A 24,991-nucleotide genomic window follows, 5' to 3' on the forward strand; every position below is an offset into this window, starting at 1 on the left:
TGAGTGTTGATTGTATTTTGTAGAAACTGCTTGTTTCCCCATGAAAAATCAGTAATTCAATCTAATTGATGTGTCTTGAATCTTCAAGAATGAAAAAGAATTAGTTATAATGATATTGACATGCATAGAGTGAAGAAGAAGATAAATTTGTTCTATATTCGAAAAATAGACAAGGATTAAAGATGAAGGTTGTTTTCTTACCAAATTTCAGAGAATATAATGCTAGCATCGAGAAGAGGAACGCTGATTAGGATTGTAGAACAACCGTGAGAAGTGGTGTTCGTGGCTTCGGTGAGATCTGGGTCTGCTGCCCAATTCTGCTGCACGGAGAGGACGAAAAGGGAAAGACGATTTTGAATCGAGAGGAAGAGGATGAAGGTTCTGCTTGCGAAAACCAAGGCGAGAATTGAGGATGAATCTTGCTTGTGGCATTCAAAGTCTCAAAGGAATGAACAAGGATGAAGGTTGGCTGGTTTCAGGGTTTAACGAAGTGAGAGAGGGAGAAAAGGGTTTGGGTATTTTAATCAAAATAAAAGAAAAGGAAAAGAGGGAAGAAATTAAATTGAGAATGTTTCATGTCATGTGTATCTAAGATCATTTTCGCACTGATAATTCTCTTAAACTTACTCGTCTTAAAATATTAATTTTTCAAATGTTGCAGAGTGTGTTCCACGTAGTGTTTAAAATAAGGTTTTGCAGTTTATTTTGATTAAAATGCTACTTATTAAAAAAATATGAGGATTTGACAAAGTAGCGTTTAGTGACTTGATACCTTTTTTGTAAAACATTGATATTATAACGTTTGAAATAGCAGCACAAAACAAAGTAACATTAATGAAATTTCATATTTATTTTTTTGAAGTAAATCATAATTTTCTTTACAATTGATAAAAACTAATGAAATAAAAGCATTATTCCAATTAAATCAACGCCTATTGGCTATAACACATTTTCGAAGCTAGTAAGTTAATGAAAGTGCATAAGTTAAATCAACAAATTGAATTAAATTGTGAGCTAACTTCAATAAAAATAGTTTTTTAAATCGAGTACATGGAAAGTACAATAACTTGTAAAAGTATGAATAACTGCTGAAAGAAGTATAAGCACAAAATCACTTATAACGGTATATAATAGGTATTTGTGAAAGTGAAAGATGTACTCATCAATCATTTATTTATATATTTCTACTATATTATCATTTTATATTATTCATAAATAAATATTTGCTTTAGTGTATATATACTCTAGTCGCTAATCCATAAAACAAATAATTAAATTGATGACAATAAGATGGGGACCAATGTGGACATCCTCTTAGGAATTAGGATACATATTTACTTACAATTTAGGAGTACAGCATACTAGTAATGCTTCAATTGCATGTGTATTGACAAAAAATGATAAATTTGATTGAATGGGTGACATGATGTGGGCTCATTCTTCTTGCAGATACAAAATGTGTATCATCAAACAATAAATGGACCGGGTTCAAAATTGTCTATCAAAGAAGTAGACATACATTTTTGGATTAATTCTTATTTTTTACATTTCAGTTCTTTTATTGCATGCAAGAATGCATACCACCTATTTTCTTATATCAAACCAAGAATAAATTTTGTGCGCAAAATAAAAAAAATAAATTCAAAGGAATTGAGTAATATGTAAGTTAAGTAAACACGTTTATATAGGTGCGTTTGTTGAGTTGGACAACTGGTAATTCTATATTATGTAGTTTCTCTTGGGAAAAATGGTGATCTATTTACTGGTGAAAAGTTTTAATAAAGCATTAATAAGTTTAAATTAGATTAGTAATTCGAAGTGGGTTATTCTTAATCGAGTTGAGTATATAATAAGTCTTATATTTAAAAGACGCACACTAAAATAGTGAGTACGTGTTAGGAAGTGTAAAATATAAAGTGCGGAGTTGTGTACTCTATGACTATGTTAGACTTACCATTGTTTTTGGACTTTGGCAGCAATTATAAGGCATATGTTTTAAGATAATTAAAATTTTCGACAAATGAAAAGAAAAAGGGAATTAATTTTTTTGTAGAAGATAAAAATCAAATTCCTATATTACATTTACAGCATGCAAAATCTCCTACAACTGCTCAATTTTGCAGTTTATTCTTACGGTCTGATTTTTCAATTCGACCCTTGCATATTTTCAATTATAAATTACTTTGCACGCCATTTTTATTAGACTCGTGTCATATTGTTTCGACCCCCTAGCTTTTATTATTTGGTTTCGCACCTAATTCAAAAGCTTCCCTTTCTTTTAGAAGAAATCTATTGAACCCCTTTAGTACGAACTAGGATCCTCTCCATTACTAAAATGTAACGGAGGATTCATAATTTAATTTAATTGCTAGAATTGTTTGATGGAATTTTAATAGAGGGAATATAATATTTTAATTTTTATTCTAAAATATGTGTCAATATTTTAGCATGGGTAATAGAGAAAAGTAATGAAGAGCATCCTAATACTTTCACGACCCGTTTGGTTAGTGGTACTAAATAGTGGTAATAGGAATGATTTATAGTGTAAAATTTCATTAAAAGTTTCATGTCATTCCTATGGTAGTTAAACTATGATCACAAAAAAAGTTTTTTTATTTACAAATTTTCATTACTACCTAATACCACCCCTTTCATTGGTAATACATTGGAATGAATTTTATGAAGAAAATGAAATGATTGGAGCGGGATAAACATTGCCATCAAAGCAGTCATGAGATTTTTCAACTAAAATTACACAAATTTTTCATTCTTATTACCACCATTTATTACTACCTACTAAACGGGTCCTTAGCACTTTATTAAAAGCAACAAAAGTAATGAAAGCTGTTAAAGCCTTCCTTTAAGTGCTCTTAAGTGCTCTACTGTTATTAAAGTATGGTGTCATGAAAGTTCCAAGAATAGAGATTCTAGCGTTTGAGGAACTGATCTTTTAGTTGTCCACTGCTGGACAAGTGTGAAGCACAATCCTAAGTGATGTGTGATGCTAATTTTCTTAATATAGGATTGTGAACTGTGATGCCTAGATTACAAACATCAAATATTTAATTTATTAAAGACATAATAAATAAATAAATAAATCTTTATTACTAATTACTTCTAAATTTTAATGATCTTGGGTTGGCGTTGATTTGATGTCGGGAGATTTTCTCTTTTACATTTGTAGTTTAGGTTTGATTTTTATCCTTAGAAAATGATCAATTGCCTCTTCTCTTTATTGTACCCAAAAATCAAATAAAAAAATATTTTTATTATTACTTCAATATATGATATTATTTTTGAAAATATGTTTTCGTAACGAATACTATCAATGTATAACAATAACAATGATAGACTTATACCCATCTTCTTATATTTATTACAATTTAAATTTTATCATTAGTTTTGGTGTGTTTGACAAATAATTAATAGCTATTAGATGATTACAATGATTGATTTGACTAACTAATTTTATCAACTAGTTTGACAAGATGATTTACCAAACATTAGCATTAATGGTTTAACCATCCAACCTTCTATTTGTATTAAAATAAACTAAAATTGCCAATAAATTATTTTGCCAAACACCCACTTAATTTTTTAAAAAGAAAATACAATAAAGTATCAAACCAAAAAAACGAATCATGAATATAAAACTCATGATAAAACAAAAAGGAAAGAAAGATTGAAACTTGGCCACAAAATATTAAAAAGTTTAATTATTAATCATTATAATTTAAAGGTGAAAATAAAGAAAAGGAGGGTGCCTTTTTATTATGAAAAATCATAAATAGGTCATTTAAATAGAAAAATATGATGTATTGATATGTGGTGTTTGAGCTGGAACAAGCTCATCTGTGGGGCCATATAACCTTAATGGTTTTCTGAACATGATGCATGTCAAATTGTTAATTATTTATGGTCATGTCTATTTCATGAGGTGTTCTCTTATCAATGATCATGACTTATTTGGAAGTCCATGAACAAAGAGACAACACCAGTGAAACCTCTTATTGATCAATGCCCATCAAAATTAATGGTGTAGATGAGAAACATTGGAGTAATTTCCAATTTATGGGCAAACCTACCTCAATAAGGTTACTCTATAACATGTAAATTATCAATGGATTTTTAACATTGTTGTATAAAACAATATTGTATCATCATGAATATTGGTGTCATAATATATTATTTTTGTAAGAGCCATAAATTTGGCTAACAAATAAAATTTTATAATCCTTTGAGGAGATAGTCTTACAATAAGAAAATCTTTATTATGCTGACCTAATTTATCTTTATAATACTAAAATGATCATTTATTATTTTAAAAAGATAAATTATAATTTTAGAGTGATTACTCATAGTTTTACAATGATCACTTACAATTTTAAAGTGATTACGTTTTAAAGTGATTATATATAAATAATTAAAGTGATTGATTATATATACCCTTTTTCATGGTAAAACCCTAGTCTTATACAAGACTTGTTGTTGGAATATAAATTGGGTTTTTTCAAGTGATCAAATTGGGTTCACGTAATGATTTGACCCAAAATAGTTTGGATCCAAGTCATTTAACATTTGAATATCGATCAATATATTCACTAATGAGCAAACTTTGTTGAGAATTTGTCACAATGAGACAAGTTAAAATAAAAAGTTTATTTTTTTAAAAAAATACATGTTTTAAATGGTAAATTTAATTGTAATTTAAGTTAACAATATGGTAAATTTAAATCTTCTGGGTATGTGAGTCATTTTTTTTTAAAACTTCTTTTGAACTATAGGTTAGATGTAGACTTAGTTTAACTTTCCATTTTTTGGGGGGGTTTGTCTAATTTTATTGTATGTATTGGACAAGATGCATAGTTGGATTCAAGTTCTATGTAATCAGGTACGAGTTGTAGCATAGAAAAAAATAATGTTAATCTTGGCTTCGGTTACAGGTGACCATTTGTAGGTTAATTGTACGATTTTACGGTACCATTCGTCTATATGTCTGAGCGTAATGTCAGGTATGTTTGCTGTTAGTAACAGTGAACAAAGAAGCTGGTAAAAAAAAGTCAAAATCCTTTGTTTGTTATTACTAACATCGAACAAAAGGGAAACAATAACAACGAACAAACACGATTTCATGTTTTTGTCCTTTCAATGTTACGACATTGTCTCATTTTGATCGGTGTTAGTAACAGAAAACAAAGAATTTTGACTTTTTTTTACCAGCTTCTTTGTTCGTTATTAGTAGTAGCAACCAAGCCTTGACTTTACGTTTAGACTCAAAAACACTTATTTTGAGAATTAAAATTTTTTGAAACTTACTTTATTTTTTTTTTCAAAACAGCTTATTTTATTCAATTTTTCTAAATTTTGAGCCAAGGATGAGAAAGAGAAAATAGATTAAGTATGGACCTAGTTGGGTCAAAATCAAGGAAAATTTGAAACACGTAAGCAAAAAAATATAAAAAATTCATATAACAGCAAATTTTGCAAAATAATTCCCAAGATAAACAGTTTTTTCCCAAAGTTGTATTTTGGGGCTGTTCGCTGTTAGTAACATTGAACAAAGACTGGAGGTCAACAAAAGTCAAAGAGTTTATTCTCTGTTACTAATAGCGAACGAAGACTTTAACTATTTTTTACCTTCAGTCTTTGTTCGCTGTTAGTATCAGCGAACATATGCAAGCTAAAAACAGCATATCCCCTTGTTCGCTTTGCTTTTTTTGAACAGACCCTTTACTTTTTTTGAATCCTCCACCTTTGTTCGCTGTTACTATGTGCGAACAGTTCCAAACCTCAAATTTGGGAAAAAACTGCTTATCTTGAAAAATAGTTTTAAAAGTTGATTATAATATGATTTTTTTATATATATTTTTGTTTATTTGTTTCAAATTTTCAAAATCAAGAACAGTAAATACTCATATTAGGAAAATTTGAAAAAAGTAAGATAAATAAACAACTTAATTCCAAAAATAAGGTTCGTGAAAACTTATTTCCCAAAATTTGAAAACTTTTTTTTTAAGTCGCTGTTACTAACAGCGACTTTGGGGTTTTTATTTTTCTTTTTTTTTCCTCTTTCGCTGTTACTAACAGCGACTTATCCAAACCAGTGGTTTGGATGTACGGACGCTTATTTTGAGAAATAAGTTTTCACGGATCTTATTTTGGGACATAAGTTGTTAAAATGTCTTAATTTTTTCAAATCCTCTCATATTAGTGGGTCTAAAATACTACTTGATCCATTTGTTATTTTATAGAGACATAGGCCCAAGCCCTTTGACCCCAGCCCATTTCATTTTACATGGGGACATTATATATTTTTTAAAATATTGTAAGTAGGTATTAAGAATAATGTAAGTAAATATTTAAGATATTGAAAATAGACATTAAAGATACGATAAGTAGCCATTAAGAATAATATAAGTAGGCATAAAGAATACGGTAAGTAGGCATTAATATTTAATGGGTTGGGCTTGAGATACGTCTTTCAAAGAGACGGTCTCTCAAGAGACTAGCTGAATCTTAATAGCTCGTTTTGTATGAGACTGTCATACCATGACACGGACTCATATAATTAGTCAATTTCTCTAATTAATCATTTTAAAATTATAAGTGACACACTAAATTTACAACATTCGGCTCAACAAAAATAATCTCACCATAATATTGATTTTCTTAAGTGACACACGGACTGTCATACCATAATTTTTGATTAAGATTTACACAAATTTTTAAATAGGACGGTTTTATGATGGCACTATCTTTATGAGACCGAGTCATGCACATTTAATCTTTTAAAGTGAACAATTTAAGAATTAGATTAATTATATGAGCTCGTCTTATGGTAAGACGGTTTCATACAAAATGAACAGGGAAAATTAAGATGATGTTTTATGTCAAGCCCAATTCAAGTAAAGTATGCGAAGGCCACTTTCATCAGTCCACCACAAATCTCATAACCTCAGAAAATTTGAAATCAATAATCAAATTTAGATCAAAAGGTCAAAAAATAAGTTTGGAGTACATTTATTTTAAAAAATAAGCGCCTCTCAATCCGATGTTAAGATTTGGATATGTTCAACAACAAACCATTACTAAGGATGAGTAAAAAAAGTCAGCTAAAGAATCGTTCGCCGTTATTAACAATGAGTCATTACTTAAGCTGAGTTAACAAAATTCAATCAAGTAATTGGCCGCTCTTACTAACAGGGGCGATTAAGTTGACTTTTGTTGACTTTTTAACTATTGTTAAGTTTTAATGTTAATGGCCCGTGTTTAGTAACAGTGGGCGATTGCTGAGCTAACTTTCTTTGAATCAGCTTTAGTAATGGCCCGCTGTTAATAGTAACAAATAAAAACCAACCCTTAATGTTAGGCTGGAGGCGCTTATTTTTTAATCAAGCTTATTTACAAAAAATAGCTTATTTATTTCTAATTTTCCGTTCCTCACAAGAACCGATCACGTGCCACTCTTAAAAACTATACTAGCAGTCGCAGAGCAACCAATTCACTCCTTCATTAAATTTCTCCACGTGTCGAAGCACGTGATATACACCCTCCTTCTGCCGTGCCGGCTAATACTCTTCCCGTATCATCCTTTCTACTTTTCCTACTGGAAGCGAACATTTCAAACTTTTCTTGCTCAATAAACTGCCAGCCTTAACTCATAATCTTCGAATCTCTCTCTCGATTCTTTCTGTCTCCTCTCCCTTAAGATCCTCCATTTTCAAATTTCCAAGTTTTGGCTGTTTCTCTCCAATGATTACTTACGATATCGAATATTTTCGAAACTTTTGTGCGGAGTAGAGAGGTTTTGGTAGCGAATTTGTGTGAATGAGATATTGTTGGTTGTAGTGATCGAGGACGACGAAAATGTTGGAGGATCAAGTCGCTTACTTACTTCAAAGATATTTAGGGAATTATGTCAAAGGTCTTAGCAAAGAAGCTCTCAAAATTAGTGTTTGGAATGGTTTGATCATTTCTACTCCTTTTTTTTTTTATATTTTTATTTTTGTTAAAATTTTGATGATATTTGCACATTTGTTGAGATTAAAGTTTAATTACAGTGTTTATTGTTTAATTCTAATGGTTTTGGAAATTATGGAGGCCGCGATATTCTAATTTTTGTTTGTTTTTAGGTACTGAAATAATTTGATTGCGCATTGAATTAAAGTTTCAATTATGATGTTTATTGTTTAATTCTAATGGTTTTGGAAGTTTACGGAGTGTGATACTAATTATGGACTTGTTTTTGGGTACTGAAATGAATTCGCTTGTTTGCGTGAGTTTTGGACATTGTGTAAAGCTTCGGCAACACTAGAGGAGTTCGCATTGATTGATAGTTTGATGTTAAAGAGTGTTGCCTTATTTTCTGCGCAGTGCGCTTTTGTGAATTTCGAATTTGTCTAATGGCCTAAATTTAATCTGTTTTGGCTGGCAGCGGTTGTAGTAAATTAGGTGGTCCTTGGCTGTGCAATCAAATTTTCTCTGTTTTGATAATGGAAATTAATTTTGGGGAGGTTGGGATTATTTGTCCCAAATTGATGAAGTAAAGGTGTTTGCCATATTGTTTTGGATGATATTACATTGGCTTATGAAACGTGTGCACCTCATGTTTCTTCGTACGAGTAGCAATAAGTTTAACCCAATTTAACATGATATCAGAGCCGAAGGTTGTTAAATAAATGGTAATTCTATAAAGAATGACGTTCCTTCCCTAATTGATTACTCCTATAAGCAAACTTGACGAAGATTCACATGTGAGGGAGGTATTGAGATACTTTGTCCCAATCGATGAATTAAAAATAGAATGTACATTTTATAAGTCATTGAAATCCTTCCTCCCATTGCCATATGGTTTGGGATGATATTTCCTTAGCTTATGAAGTGTGCGTACCTCATGTTTTTCCGATTATATGCTAGCATTGGCAATAAGTCCAACTCAATTTAACAATTTGAGTATTGTTCAAGTTTTGGTGAGGAGGAGATAACTTTGAATTGTTAAATTGGTGTATCGATTGAAAACTTGCTGTGACAATTTAAGGGTGCTTTTGTTCTTGTTAATGATGACATTTTTCTATACAAATATATTGCTATTTGCTATCTGTATTTATGAAAAATTTAAACATAATGCTCTCAAAATTTATTTTCGTTATCATATTTGCAAGTAGATGAATTTTGACTGTATTTGTGAACTTAAATGATTTGGGTGTGGTTGTTATGGTTAGTTTCTCTTTCTAATATTAGGAATATGATTCTGTAACAACTTCAAACTCAAACACTATCAAACCTCTAATTTTGGTGTAGGCCTGTGTGTTCTGCGAAGGTTCGTTCCGTGAAGTAGGAATGTTATGTGGTGATAAACATCTCATGTAAGAGCATATTTTATAGTGAGATTCTTATGGTATACTTATTGTAGAACAACTTATCAAGAGTTAAGACTTGCAGAATTTCTCTTGTAGGATTAGCCGGTTTTTTGGGTTGATGATAAGTGGGAACCACGTTGGCTTGCGGTGATATATATATATATATATATATATATATATATATATTTATATATATATATATATATATTTTATATATATTTATATATATATATATATATATATATATATATATATATATATATATATATATATATATATATATATTCCGCCCCCAAAAATGATAGTTTTTCTGATCCCTTCCTAGCTTCCGCCTATACAAGGTAAAGGTCTAACAAAAAGCTTCTGCATCTGATGGATATCCCTTTACCGTAAATTTTCGAGAATGGAGATATTTTGGTGGATGTCATTGCAGCTTCTATGATGACTGATGAGAGTTGAGAGACATGAGTGGTGGTCAAGCATAGCCGATTTATCGAAAAATGTGATTCTATGTCGTATGGCTTAGAATAGTAGAATAGTAGCTTAGAGGACTTGAATTGTTAAAGGAGGAAAAAAATTTTCTTTTGGTTCGTACGATGATTTAAAGAAAATAGCAACATGAAAATTTCTTGTTGGGGTGGTGTATTTAAATGGAGACTTGTTGATTTTGTGGAGAAGAGTTGTACGTGGTGGCTTGAAGTCTTAATACTTATGTCTTTTTAATATAGATTGATGGCTCCACCTATAAATTTCAAAATACTCCGTTTGTTCGTTTACCTACTTTCACTTTTCATTGTCTCTAAATAAAGATATGCTTGAATATACTATGTAAGATTGAGTATGTCTGGATTAAATGAAGAGATGTGATAATGCCACTAAGGTTTAAAGGAAAATTTAACATCATAACTACACTACTATATGTGTAATAATGGGCTTTCAGTTTTCAGAAGAGGTTAACATATGTTTAAGGATGATTGTACATATTCTAAATGCTAAAATTCGAAATAAAGACATGAAAAGGTCAGACAAACATAGAGAAATTTGCTTATGTTAGCTCAGTCATGTGTAGAGAAGACCGAAAAATGTCACTTATAAAAGTGAAAAGTTGAGAGTTTTTAGGAATTTAGAAGGGAAAGAAGTAGATCAAAAATGATTTGGATAACAAGATTGAATAATGACATAAAGATTTGCTATTTTCCGGAGCATATGACAATATGTAAGAATGAACGAAGGAGAATAATATAAGAAGATGATCATTGATTTTTCTTAGTTGTAATTTAGCATAAGATAGGTCAAATGAAGTCTAATCTTTGTAAGTAACAATTGCTCACGTTGATTTGTTTTGGTTCATGTAAGCGGCTCCATATTGTTGGGATTCAGGTGTTGTTTGTTTGCACATAAATTCCACAAGAATTTTAAATTCGTAGGAAGCTGATAATTTGGATATTGTTTGTTTGACAAAATATACGATAACCTTGCGAATTTAGAATTCCTAAGATGTGTAACTTCCTATACTTCATAGGAATTAACTTACCATACCCACCCCATGGTTTTTTTGGAATTCCTATGGTATTGAAAATTCATTTTGTCAATCAAAAAAATTTCCCGAATTCCTAGGAACTTGACAAATTTTAGGTATTTAACAAAGGAAATTAATTCCTAGGAACTAACAATCCCCATGGGAGTTTACTTCATGTGTCAAACAAAAGACCTCTAAGACTTTCACATCGTTTTATTATTGCCTTTTTGCTTAATATTTGTTTACATAGTTTAGTTTGGCCATTTCCATTTATTTTAGGGATCTTGCCTTTGTCTATTATATCTTTTCTTGGATCAAGCTCATTTTTAGCTCTCTTATGTCTTTCTTTACTCGTCTTTTCACACTTTAAAATAAATCTAATAGGAGAGGGCTTCCACCATAATTCTTTCGGACTTACATTATGTTAACTGCTAAGCAAACAAACTACAAGGATTAAAGAGAATTTTAAACCTCATAACAAGGGAGACACTTTTTAGAATCTATATTGTAAACTCTTTGCATATGAAGTGTCACGAGCGAAGTGGCATTTGAAAGCAGGTCAATATGTGATACATAGCATTATCATATAAGGATTTGGAAATGCAACTTTGTGTTGTAAGAGCATGTGATATGTCATACATGCATTAGTATTGGTCATGTATATGGCGTGAATAGAGATGGTGGGACTCGGATTCGAGTCTCGAAAAAATATCCAAATTCAGATTTATGGATCCAGGAGACCCATTTTAATTTTAAAAAATATGAAAATATTATATATATTCCAAGACTTTCATAGTGAATGAATTTAAAGGGAAGAAATCACTAGTAATTTGGCACCTTAGCATGAGGAGATGATTACATGCTCTATTATATGTTTATGTAAGATTGGGCAACACATGATGCAAGGAATTTACAACGTTTAAGTCTTGGAATTGGCTTATGCACCATGATGCACTAGAAACAATTATTTACGGAATTTTCTGGTTTTATGCATCTAAATATCTCTTGGAAATGAAAATTTAACTTGCGTGATTTCTAAAATACACAGTCGATTGGCTAAGAGTTGGAGTAGATACCCACTACTGCCACATGAAATGTCCTACTAGGCGGCAACACTTCATGATTATTCGTTGCCTTTCATGAAGTTCTCTGCTCGGCATCACATACGTGCACTTATTGTGTAACTTCCCTTTTCTCTTCATAATGTCATCTTATCCTCATCTTTAGGGTCTAAGTTTGATATAATTAGGTTGTTTGGCTTAAAAAAGTCAGTAATGTGTACAAGGAGGTGAAAAGTTCTACTTGGATTGGCATGGTTTTGTGAGGATTAAACCTTGGGACTTCTAAAGTTGACTCACATGATTATTGTCTCTTTTCTTATCTCTTTCATGCTGAGATTTATTTCCAGCTCTCATTGGTTTAATGGGAGAGTTAATTATTGAGTTTTTATATTTTGAACTCTTGCTTTGCACTTGTGATTGTTTTGTGAATGTATGACCTTCATGATGGCTTCTTTGCATGCTGATTTTTTATTTGTATTGTCTGCTATGTCAATTGTCATTTTTTGTTAGGTCATGGGGTTTATGAATTTGTAAATTTTAACAGGTGATGTAGAGTTAACTAACATGCAACTAAAGCCTGAGGCACTCAATGCTTTAAAATTGCCAATCAAAGTAAAGGCTGGATTTCTTGGATCTGTCAAACTCAAGGTTGGTAATTTTTATATGCCACAGCTGTAGGATGGAAACATTCTGGTAAATTTTTAATTTTGAAGCTGAAGCGATGTTATATGAATCATTACAAAGTGTTTTTTCATTATTTCCCTGTTGGTATGCTTTGCTCCATTGGTTAGAATAGCCTGAGGCACTATAAGATCTTCCCTGTTAATTCAAAGGGATGGTTATTCTATTCATTTTCTAATTACAAGAAATTGAGAGATTCTTTCTACATGCTATATTATTAATTTAGAAGTTTCATACGGACCAACTCATCAGTGAGTTCATTTATGGGCCTGCTCAATATGCTGTCAAAGTTTAGTTAATGATGATTTTTTTAGTGAATTGGATGAATCGCAATGTTCTTATGTATAAGTTTTTGGCTAAAAGAAATTGTCAAGTGATGTGAGTTTATATTTTGGATGCATTTCCTTTTTAAGAGTCTAGAATGTTGTATCCTTACTTTATATTTTGTTTCATATTCAATATGCTTATTTTCCTTAAATTTATTTGAAATTCAATCAGTTGTGGTATAGATGGAGTTTTATTATTGCCTATGGACTATGGGGTTTTCAGGTAAAAATAGTCTGCTGCCTGCTGGTGAATAGGCCCATTAGATTCCCCAAAATCGGTTGCAATATCATATGATATACTATTCTGTGTTCTGTTATATTCGTCATAGAGAAGACAGAATGGGAGTAGTTCGTTTCTCTGGCGTGTTGTCTGAGGAGAAATCTGTATATAATTTGCTGCTTTCTTCATATGTTCCTTTTACTAAGTGTTGGAAATTTATTGAGGAGGTTCTTGTAAGTAGTCATTTCATGCAACTCATTCTTCTTTAATATCTTCATCCTTCCTTAGATTGTCTTAGTGAAGTATTTGTGAATAAGCTGAAACAACTATGACAATGTGAGAAATTTCAAGAAAAGAGATATGAGAAACCATATTTCTTGGGAATGCTCCTCAATTGGTATCTTGATTAAAAATCTTGGTGCATTGCTGGGAGATTGGTGTTGGTTTTGATAGACTTTTTACCTCGGCTCCCGCTTTTTTTTTTTGGAGGTTTTGAGGTCCTCAAATATGCAATCTGCTTAGTTATGTGGTAAAAACCTATGATTTTTTAGGTTCTTATATGTATGATTTATCCGACTTCTGGTCCTTCTTTTTCCTTTAGTACGATGTTACTGTTTTTTGGTCCCATCTAATAGCATATAGATGAAACTTCTGGATGAGGATGTTGGATTTACTTTATTTTTCTGTAACTTTTGCATGATGGATCTTAATCGCAGGTTCCTTGGAGTAGGCTTGGGCAAGATCCTGTGCTAGTTCACCTTGATCGAATATTTTTGTTAGCTGAACCTGCCACACACATTGAAGGAGGCAGTGAAGATGCTATTCAGGAGGCCAAAAGAAGTAGAATACGGGTATCCTATTCTTCCCTCTGATGGTTTTTAGTTGTTAAGCTTGAAATTTGAACTGTTTCTTTTGATTGCTGCAACAGGAAATGGAAATGAAGTTGTTGGAAAGAGCCGAACACTTAAAGACCGAAGAACTGGTATGTCATGATCTACTTTATTTTTTCTATTTTTAATCTCACTAGCATAAAGATAGTTCTTTTGTTTTCGATTATTATGGACTATGGTAAAAAGACTCATCAAATCACGTGCACTTCTTATTTATATGAAATTTCAGATAATGGACTAAGGGTCAACTTGAAACAACCTTTTTGTTATTACAAGGGCAAAGTTGCATATATCCAAACCCCCAAACCATGCCTTTGCGAGAGCATAGGTGGGAGCCACTTTATGGGATTGGGTTGATGGTATGTTGTTAGTATATTGATGAGTGACGAGTGAACTGCAAAACTAAAATGTCCTTTCTTTTATGTCTTTTGGGTTAGAGACTAGATGTGTGATCATCTTAGTAGCTTCCGAGATGTCCAGTTTTGCTTTCTCAGCTTGTAAAATAGGTTCAAATGTACATAACTTTGGCTTTTCCCTAATAATTGATTCTTGTGTTATGTTTTATACTATTGGTGCTAGTTTGGGGTGGAAAAATATCTTGTGGTTTCACCAGTTGTTTGTCTCATACATGATACTGTTACTGCATTTTTGAGAAAAGTGTACGTGAAAATTCTGTTGCTAAAGAATAATGGAAAATTGCATTCAGTCTTTTAGGCTTTAGCCATGGAATGACCTGTATAAACACATTTCAGATTGCCCTATATTTGCAGATGTAAATGTAACATTGCACTTGTTTTCTCTGTTCACTATTCTGCCCTAGGCTGGACCGTTGTTACAGAAATTGTGGACTTGGAGTGATGGAATAGTATACCTTGGTCCAGCTCTTTGTTTCTATGCATCTTTAAATATGCAAATATCTTTTTGGATTTTGTGTAATTGTTGAGCTTTTGTGTGATTGGGACCGGCCATCTCTTTATGTCCCCCTCCTCGTTTTTCTCTGTGTGTGTTTGTGTTCGTTATAAGCAGAAACACAGGCTATGCAATTCTATCATTCAAGATATGTCTACCCTTATGCTTTGTTGGTTTTCCGGATGTTTTGGTTATAGTTTGTGGTGACACTTGCCATTTTCCGTATTATGTCCAGAACAAATCTTGGTTAGGATCGTTAATTAGCACCATAGTTGGAAACCTGAAGCTTTCAATTTCAAATATCCATATCAGATATGAAGATGGTGAAAGGTATCTGCAACAACATACAATGTTCAAAACAGTTTCCTACTATAGTAGTATGCACTTCTTATTATTCTGATTTTCTTCAGCAACGTTGGCCACCCATTTGCTGCTGGTGTAACCTTGGGCAAACTTTCAGCTTTCACTGTGGATGACGCTGGAAATGAAACTTTTGTTACTGGGGGTGCATTAGACAATATCCAGAAGGTTTGTGTCTTCATTCTGAAGATTAAAACCCAATCAGAAGAACTATCAAGTTGCAGCCTCTTGCTTTCTTCAGATGATTGTGCTCATGCTTAATTTGTTCCTGTGATCTATATATTATTCATAATTTTAATTTCTAACAGTTGCTTTCTTTTTAAATAATATAGTCTGTGGAATTGGAGCATTTAGCTTTCTATTTCGATTCTGATGTTACACCTTGGCGTATCGACAAACCATGGGAGGATTTGCTTCCTTCTGAATGGTCTCAGGTCGGACACGACACATGTATTGATCATATTCTACTTGTTTATTTCTAGAATCGTGCAATTTACTGGCACAATGGTGATTATCAGGTTTTCAAGTTTGGGACAAAGGATGGCAAAGTGGCCGGAAGTTGTGTGGATAAACATAGCTATATCCTTGAACCAGTATCTGGAAAGGCAAAGTACCTAAAATTGCGGTCAGATGTTTCTCCTGTTACCAATCAACCCTTGCAGAAGGCAGTAATAAACTTGGATGATGTGACGATTTGTTTATCCAAGGTACAACTTTCTGAGTGGGATTTCTTGTGTTGTGGGATGATATATAAGATCTTAAGACCATACTGATGTTGGACTGTAGGATGGTTATGGAGATATGTTGAAGTTAGCAGATAATGTTGCTGCTTTTAATCAACGTTTGAAGTATGCACACTATCGGCCACTTGTCTCAGTTAAATCTGATCCTAGGTCCTGGTGGAAGTATGCGTACAAGGCTGTATTAGATCAAGTAAAGAGGGCTAGGTATGGTAACACACTTCATATTTTCTTTTTTTGTATGTTGCTCTTTGCTGTCATATTTTAGTTTTCCTGCCAGCCCTTTCTGTTTTGGATGTGTAATGTTTTCTATATATGTTTTTTTTGGTTCTGTCATTCATCTGAATTTTAGCAAATACCTGTTTTTCTATTTTATCTTTTTGTGAAAATTAAGATCTATCAGAATTCATAAGTGTGTGTGGGATGAAGCTGAGTGTTTACTGTATGGGTTTTGAGCTCAACAATGGGTAGTCCGGTAGTGTTCATTGTTTCTGAAAGTGAAAAATCCTGCACTGTTTTCTTTTTTATTCTGATCAACCTGCAAGTTGTCTTGAGTGAAGTTATTGTTTTTCTAAGTTTTGTATTAGGCAGTGATTGGCTTCTAATGTATTAGAATGTTTTATCTTATTGATATTTTGATTCAAGTGAGTTGTATGAAGTTGCTAATGCAGTGATCTAATTTAGACCTTTTAGTTCTTCAATATTTTAATCATTTTGTTATTTGTTATTCATGGTGTGTGTTTGTGATTATTGATAATGCTTTGTATCTCTCCTGAGAGGTATGGGGGTTAGTGTATGCATATACAATTGATTGTTTATATTCGATGTGAGTATGTGACATGCTACCTGCCCTTGATTTCCTGTTGCAGTGGGAGATTATCATGGGAGCAGGTGCTGAAGTTTGCAAGTCTAAGGAAGAAATATATTTCTGTATATGCTTTGCTACTAAAATCAAATCCAAGTCAGGCTGTGGTTGATGACAATGATGAAGTTCGTAAATTAGATCGTGAGCTTGATATTGATCTTGTTGTGCAGTGGAGGTGGGAATTTAATGCTTCAGTCTAAATTTTATAACCTGACAGTTTTCACTGCTAATTCAAGTTTGAGCTGACAGCATAATATAAGATTTCTTCATGCTGAATTTTTGTAGGACAAATAATATTGACATACGTTTAAAGTCACATGGTCTTGTCAGTTGTCACCTTGTAGTCAAGGAGGGCTATGATGAAAAATCTCATGTCTTAAAAGATTTCACGTGACATTTTCTGAAAACTTATGAAACGTTAAATTGTGCTTGGATGTTTCACCCTGAATCTTGAATCATGCAATATGCTAGTCTCTATATAGGGAACTCAAATTTTTGACGAGTTCCATTCTCAAAAATTCATCATAAGTGCAACATCAAAATACAAATAAAGCTGCATTATGTTCTTCCTGTTTTAGCCTTTCTCTATCCTCCTTCCCAAGGTTAATGACAAACATCTATGCACCCACCTTATTCCAAATAATTCATGTAATATGCTAGTCTCTATATATGGAACATGAAGCTTTGACAAGTTCCATCCTCAAAAATTCATTGGTAAGTGCACCACCAAAATACAAATATAAATGAATTCTATTCTTCCTCTTTTAGCCTTTCTTTATTTTGGTTCCCAAGCTTAAAGATAGACAACTATGCACCCACCTTATTCCAAATAATCCTAAATTGAGACCAAAGAGGAGACATATGGCAGAAGAGTGAAGAATGAGTCTACGACACTTCATTACTTATGCTACCTGGATATGCAGGAATGAACTTTTCTACAAGAGCATCCTGTTTAGGAGTTATCTTTTTTCCCGTCTTCCCATGGCAAAAGGGCTTTTATGAGCTTTTATTTTTCAAACATTACAGTATGGACTTTAGAATCTACGAAAAGGATCTCACCAGAAAGTTACTGAGTTTCGTGACTGAAAAGGATCCCTTGTGGAGAATTCAAAAAATTTTGTCATCTCCTATCTTTAAGAAGTCTTGTAAGGGAACCTTTTAAATTTTATTTTCCACATAATATGTTTCCAAAACAGGACGTCTGAGGGTTTAGGAATACCAGCATTTTTGTGAATTGGATTCCACTTGCCTTCTCTGAGAAGATAAAATTCTGTTTCTCTAGTTCCCTTGCTTCTCTACACCATTTTGTTCTTAAATCTCAAATGACTTTTTTTAAAATTCCGCATTTTGTATTTTGAGGATCAGAAATGGAGTAGCCTCTTGGTTCTTACCAAGTCATCCACTCATAGTAAGATCTTCTAACATTCTTGTGGCTCCAAATGTCTTTCCACCGAACTGAATCATTTCCTTATCAGATTCGTATTCAGTGTTATCCTACAGTAAGTTTTGTTCAATTTTCTCTATCGCTGACTTGGATATGGAACATGGACCTAATCAAAGTAACTGGGGAGACTGAATAGGGTGCTTCTTATCAATGCTGTGTTACCTTCTCTTGACAAAAGCCTTGATTTCTTTGCTGCAATTTAGTACATTAAAATTTCTCTAATTAGGAATTGAAGCTTTGTTAATTAACACTTCTATAAATTGATCTTAAGCTTGGTTTATGTGAGATAATGAGAGCACAGTAACATTGGAAAATAATATCAGTAAAGAGGAAGATGAGCTGTTGAGTCTGAGAGTTAAGACTTGAGAGAGATAATTACGTTGTATACACTTCATGTAGGGCTCATATCTGTTTACTAAATGGCTTCATTTCTAGAGTGGAACAAGATAGATTCTCTTGCCACACACGGATTGGTTAATTTTGACATACTATAACAATTTAATAAATTTTTATCATTTTATTTTATTTTATTAATAATTATGTACGATAAATGAACTGAAATTAATTTCGGCTAACATCAATTGATGAATCAATGATATTGTTCTATGTAAAATTTCATGTATTATTATCGCATATAAGCTCACTAATCACTACCATGTTTTATCTTATGAAATAATATAATATTATATATATATGCATGTGGTCAAAATTGGAAACATTTTAATAGCATATAGCATCAATACATATTGGAAACAATAGTATTTAAGTTGCTGATTGAACATTTAATATCATTTAAGTAAATGAAGTATTTATAGGGTATTAATATAAGAAAGACTGATGTTAAATATAGCAATAAGTAAAAGTCGTAAACATAGCAAGAAACAAAAGTATTTCTTCAGAGGATGACATGTGGCAGAAGCTGGTTTCTGTATTAGACTTTATTATAGATTATAGATTATAGATGGATAGATGATAAGGAGAAAGCTCCACAAGAGCTCAAAAAGAAATTGTGTCTTTAAAAGATACGGCTATAAGCATTCTCGAAATCTAGCTTACATATCAAACCTTCAACAATAAATCTACACATTCATTTCTAATGAATAGCGTATCAAATTTCTTTGATAAGCAACAAAAGCATGCTGATATGGTCGGACACCTTGTTTGCCTCTTGAGTCTTGGCAAGATTGACAATTGGCTCTTAGGGGAATTTATGTCTTTTCTGATTACTTTGCTCATATTAATGTGTTACCCTTAAGGGGTAACCCATTCTAAGATTCTTTCAAGCCAATGATGTATAAATTTGTAGTATTTTAGCATGAGCGCCCTTGGAAAAGAAGGCACTTCATGCTAGTGGAGGTAGTATTATTAATCCACATTTCACTTTTTTTTATCCCTCTCTTGGGAATTACATTTACATATCTTCCTTATGCCCCACCAATTTTACCTATTACACGATTCAATCATGAAACAAAGGTTGGTTCTTTGATGAAGCTTTAGCTGGAAGATGGATTTGTGATCTAAATGGAGATAGTATATTCTAAACTTTCCATGTAGCTTTTTGGTTAAGGATTTGTGGCTTAACATACTTGTTTTTTAGTTTGGGTGTTATAGGATTGGTTTGACTACTGTAATAGAATGGATTTGAGGCCATTGGCCCATTACAAGGTTATGGGACTTTGTCCCACATTGTTTGTATGGACAACTAATGTGGGGTTTATAGAGTAGATGAGCTTTCTCACCTATTAGGCTTGTCATTTGGGCGAGTTCTCTCGTTTGTTCTATAACAATGGTATCAGAGCCAACTCGGAGTGGTAACATACGGAGCATGACCAACATAGCCGTGACCATCGAGGATCCAACTCGGAGTGGCGATCTCGGTTAGGTCAGTCGTTACTAATGTGGACGTTGGAACTTATGGGGGTTCATATGTAATGGAATGGATTTGAGGCCATCACAAGGTTATGGGCTTTTCATTGGTTGCATGGCAACTAATGTGGGGTTTATAGAGTCAATGGATTCTCTCACCTACTAGGCTAGTCTTTTGGGTGAGTTCTCTCGTTTATTCCATAACAAGCACCTAGTTTTTTACTATTGTCAACCTTTACACTATTCCAGAGCTCTATCCTTTCCCCTCGTCATTAATGGCATAAACATTAACCACTAACGCACTATATGAAAAGCAGTTGCAATGAGGACATTTGTTAATATTTTCAATTTATTCTATAATCCATGGAGTATGTATGCCATGCTCTTACAATAGGTAGTCACTCCTATTTATCATTTGTTTTTTTTCCTTTGTTGTAATTGTGGATTACATACTTTACAGAGTACCATATAACTAGTTTTTATACGTTACACTTCTAAATTTGTTTTTCAATCATGTTTAATTGATTTTTTGAACAATTATCAATTTGGTCTGCTGTTGTCTAGGATGGTTGCTCACAGATTTGTGGGACAGTCAATAGAATCAGACTTGAGGAAACAGCGAGAGAAGAAGTCATGGTGGTCTTTTGGGTGGTAAATAATATAATTTTTTTTCTTTTGTTGTCTAAGATGCCTCAGAGAGCTTAAATTTGTAATTTGGCTTTGTTTCTCAGGGGCGCTGAATCACCCCAAACTGAGAATGAAACGTTACAGTTCACTGATGAGGACTGGGAACGCTTGAACAAAGTGATAAAATACAAGGAAGGTGATGCTGGACAATATCTTGAAGCCAGAAAAGATGTAATGCATACTGCATTTGAGCTTCACATGAAACGGAATGCGTCAAAGTTGATTGATGGGGATGAATGTGTTGCTGAATTGTCTTGTGAGAGCCTGAAGTGCTCAGGAAGTCTATATGCAGAGACAAAGATTTTAGACCTGAAGTTGGGCTCATATCATCTTAAATCACCACATGGGCTTTTAGCTGAGGTCTGATTTTCAAACCTTGAAATGCTGTGACTAGGTTTCTATTTCATGCTTATGAGCTTTTTCTTTTTTTTTCTCCGCTCTTGGAAGCAGAGTGCTACTGTCCATGATTCTCTTGCCGGTACCTTTGTTTATAAGCCTTTTGATGTGGAGGTTGACTGGAGTTTTGTTGCAAAAGCTTCTCCTTGTTATATAACCGTGAGAATGCCTCCCCATGTACTTTTTTGATTCATGTATTGTAGTATTAGTGATGTATTCTGGTCAGTAATATTTTTTCTCTTCATTACAGTATCTTAAAGAATCACTCGATCAGATTGTAAAGTTTTTTGAGAGCACTAATGTCAGCCAAACATTAGCTATAGAGACTGCAGCTGCTTTTCAGGTATTTTTGTATCACTATTTACAACTTAGTTGAAAATGCGGTAATGGTTTCGATCACAGTTATAACATGGTGATGTGGTTAGCGTAACGTAAAATATCAACCAAAAGTATAAGATATCCCAAAAAAACGAGATTTTTTCACACCTTTATTACGCGGTCGATTCGATGCGGTGCGACATTGTTTTTGCACTATGCTTAGTAGTGAAAATTTAACTGAATTGAAGGTTTATTTATCAGTAGAAGGCATGGTCACCACTTCTTTCATCTTCCCACTCCTCACTTTATTGTATGTTTCAAGAGAACAGAAAACCTTTTCCATATATCAGAAAGTGATTCTCTTATTGGGCTATGTTTGTCAACAAAAGTATTTCCATCATTGTGTGAAGTTTTCCTGTGATCATGAAACACATAACTCCATTTATATGAAAAGGAAATGTACAAATCTATTCTTGCAACAAAGGAAATAATAAACCCATTATTGCTTGTGTTCAATAACCATTTTCTGTGGTTATGTTTACTGTTTGCTGATTCTCATTTTGCTCATCCCAGACGACCATTGATGAAATGAAGCGGACAGCACAAGAGCAAATGTCTAGGGCTTTGAGGGATCAAAGCAGGTATGATTTGGTTTTGTTTTTAATGTATTGTAAGGATTCATAATGCATGGAAAAAGCTTTTTCTTCTAGGCTATATATGTTTCATTCTTAGAGCACGGTTATTGATAGGGATTCATCCGGCCTAATCACACACACTCCTGATTTGGATCTCCCCATCAATGGGAGATGTGTTCCCCGAATATTTGCCATCCTCTAGTTTTCAATATGTTTGTAGCTCCCCAAATAGTGGGACCACATGTGGGCATCAATTATTTAAATATGGGTAAGAGAGAAGTATGTTGGTGTCTGAAAAAGTAAGAGCTGGAAATTGGGAATATTTTGGAAGCCCTATTGACTATATAAATTTTGTTTTATATTGAATAATTTTTTTATATTTGTATGAATTTGCACATTTTAATTAAAAATTTCTTTGTGCTGCATTTTTAGGGCTTTGTGGAGATGTAATTTTTTTTCCCTCTGTATTAACTTATGAAAAGAAATAGAATTGAAGAACATTTATAAAGCTAACCAAGTATGTTCTAAGTTGTTGCTTCTGGTATGACCTGTGCAGTTGTGCTAGTAAAAATGATGAACAAAGTATCTACAAGTTTATAGTTTATCCATTTGATATGCAATTATATTATCCTTTTAATTGTATAGTGGTGTTTATATAAATTAACTGAAACATTGCCTAATAGTGCAAAATATTGCCTAAATCACCTTATTACTATAGTATTATAAAGGTTTTTAAGCTTACCGCGGCCCGGATGTAAACCAAAATAACCGCAGAACCATCTGCATCCGTTCCATGACCATTACTGCCACTGTGACAGCGACCTGAATAGCATTTTTGCACTATAGCCCTGTAGGTAACAGCTTGGTGATTCAGTTTTGACCAATACCTTGAAAGCGAGTCTAAATGAAAAGGAAGATCGGAGAATGACATAGAATTGGATCCATCCTTTCATTGATGAACAGTTCTGCCTCCTGGCCTTCCAATTTTTTAGCACATAGAAAGCTTCCCAAGCAAAGCTTTCCCTAGAAGCAAAGTTTGATACACAATTTCTAAATAAGTGAACGTTGATTATAATGTCTGCTGTTAGGTTTCTGCTCGACCTGGATATTGCAGCTCCCAAGATTACAATTCCTACAGAATTTTATCCAGATGGTCAACATGCTACAAAACTTTTGCTCGATTTGGGAAATCTTACAATCCGTACAAAGGTGGGAACTTTATTGTTTAGGAACTGTAAGAGGTCAGTGTTCAATGGAATCTAATATCTACTGCTATTGCAGGATGACCATGGATCAGAATCATCTGAAATCAAACATTTGTACTTGCAATTTGATATGGTACTCAGTGATGTATCTGCTTTCCTAGTGGACGGTGATTACTCCTGGGGAGAAGTGTCTTTGAGAGGGCAACCTAGTTCTTTGAAGGCATCAAGTGTGAATTTTTTGCCTGTTATGGACAAATGTGGTGTGGTTCTCAGGCTCCAACAGGTAAATGGGATTTACTAACATCACATATTCACCTGTTATCATTAAAATTTGTGAGCAGCTGATGTTTTTGATCCTGCTTACGCCAGCGGTACATGTTATTTGTTTTTAAATTATTTTATCTAAAGAAAATACGAGAACAGATGTGCTGTTCAGCGTCTAATGCTTTGCTATATACAGATAAGGGTGGACAATCCATCACATCCTCCCATGAGAGTGGCTGTTCGGGTGCCATCTTTGGGATTTTATCTTTCCCCAGCTCGCTATCATCGCTTGATGCAAGTAGTAAAGATATTTACGGATGATGACAAGGGAGCAGAACCTTTGCGTCCATGGAAGCAAGCTGATTTTGAGGGCTGGGTTTTCCTTTTAACTCGGAAGGTCGATACTCCTTAAATCTTCCTTCTTAAGTTGGTCTTCCTGTTCAAATTTTGCTGCTTCTGGTCCTTAGATAATCACAAAGAATCCGAAATAGAAAAAAAGAGAAATCTATACTGGTTTTGTTTCTGCAATTGTAGAACTTAATTTTTGGTTCCTTTTGTTCTATGCTATAGGGAGTAGGAAACAGGGATGCTGTTTGGCAGCGAAGATACTTCTGTTTAGTTGGGCCATTCCTTTACATACTAGAGAGCCCAGACTCCAGAACCTACAGACAATATCTAAGGTTGGGTCTATTGTTTTATTTTCTTTTTTTAGATTGCTTTTTATTGGACGGCATTTTAAAAATATGTTCTCAATCATGACATTAAAACTATTACACTAGTATATTTTATTATCATTTCACTTGGGTACTAGATGTGCCTTCAATTGTATACTAGTTGGTTGCTTTTGGGTTTATCTAAGAGTAATTTCTTGATGTAGTTCTGTAGTTCTGTGAAAATAGTTCTGTAGGGATGTAGAAGCTATCCTTGATTCCTAGTGGCTGTTTGGTGATGTTATCGGCACATATCTCTCAGTATTTACTGGCATTTATCATTAGCTTTGTCTGTGATGAGCTGGGTCTAGCCTTGCTACCCTTTAGGTGCTTTTATTCCTGGAAATGATGGGTTAATAAGGCTTCACTTGTTGAAGTGCGGGATAACGTTCCGTTGGAAATTTGGTGGTGTACTTGGAATGCAAAAAACCAACTGATTTTTGAGTATTTATTCTCCCCTTGTGAAGGTTTGAAATTCCAAGTTTTTTCGAATCTTTCATGGGACCATATTCCTCGTTGACTCTGTTTTTTGTCTA

At 33.3% G+C, this 24,991-nt stretch overlaps 1 protein-coding gene across 1 annotated transcript in view; it reads left to right on the plus strand.

Annotated features, from left to right (window-relative positions):
* The first annotated feature begins 7,571 nt into the window (after window positions 1-7,571).
* LOC130801280 (uncharacterized) overlaps window positions 7,572-24,991 on the plus strand; it is a 61,628-nt gene continuing 44,208 nt past the window's right edge. The window contains exons 1-19 of the mRNA XM_057665092.1: window positions 7,572-7,963; window positions 12,484-12,587; window positions 13,883-14,017; window positions 14,095-14,148; window positions 15,201-15,295; window positions 15,376-15,493; window positions 15,658-15,759; window positions 15,844-16,032; window positions 16,112-16,272; window positions 16,935-17,105; window positions 20,805-20,891; window positions 20,972-21,287; window positions 21,378-21,482; window positions 21,574-21,666; window positions 22,215-22,282; window positions 23,365-23,485; window positions 23,558-23,764; window positions 23,942-24,142; window positions 24,316-24,425. Coding sequence (XP_057521075.1) covers window positions 7,867-7,963; window positions 12,484-12,587; window positions 13,883-14,017; window positions 14,095-14,148; window positions 15,201-15,295; window positions 15,376-15,493; window positions 15,658-15,759; window positions 15,844-16,032; window positions 16,112-16,272; window positions 16,935-17,105; window positions 20,805-20,891; window positions 20,972-21,287; window positions 21,378-21,482; window positions 21,574-21,666; window positions 22,215-22,282; window positions 23,365-23,485; window positions 23,558-23,764; window positions 23,942-24,142; window positions 24,316-24,425 — 2,534 coding nt within the window. The 5' untranslated portion in view covers window positions 7,572-7,866. The remainder of the gene's footprint in view (window positions 7,964-12,483; window positions 12,588-13,882; window positions 14,018-14,094; window positions 14,149-15,200; window positions 15,296-15,375; window positions 15,494-15,657; window positions 15,760-15,843; window positions 16,033-16,111; window positions 16,273-16,934; window positions 17,106-20,804; window positions 20,892-20,971; window positions 21,288-21,377; window positions 21,483-21,573; window positions 21,667-22,214; window positions 22,283-23,364; window positions 23,486-23,557; window positions 23,765-23,941; window positions 24,143-24,315; window positions 24,426-24,991) is intronic.

Source organism: Amaranthus tricolor, chromosome 15 (assembly GCF_026212465.1).
Source record: "Amaranthus tricolor cultivar Red isolate AtriRed21 chromosome 15, ASM2621246v1, whole genome shotgun sequence".
Lineage (NCBI taxonomy): Eukaryota > Viridiplantae > Streptophyta > Magnoliopsida > Caryophyllales > Amaranthaceae > Amaranthus > Amaranthus tricolor.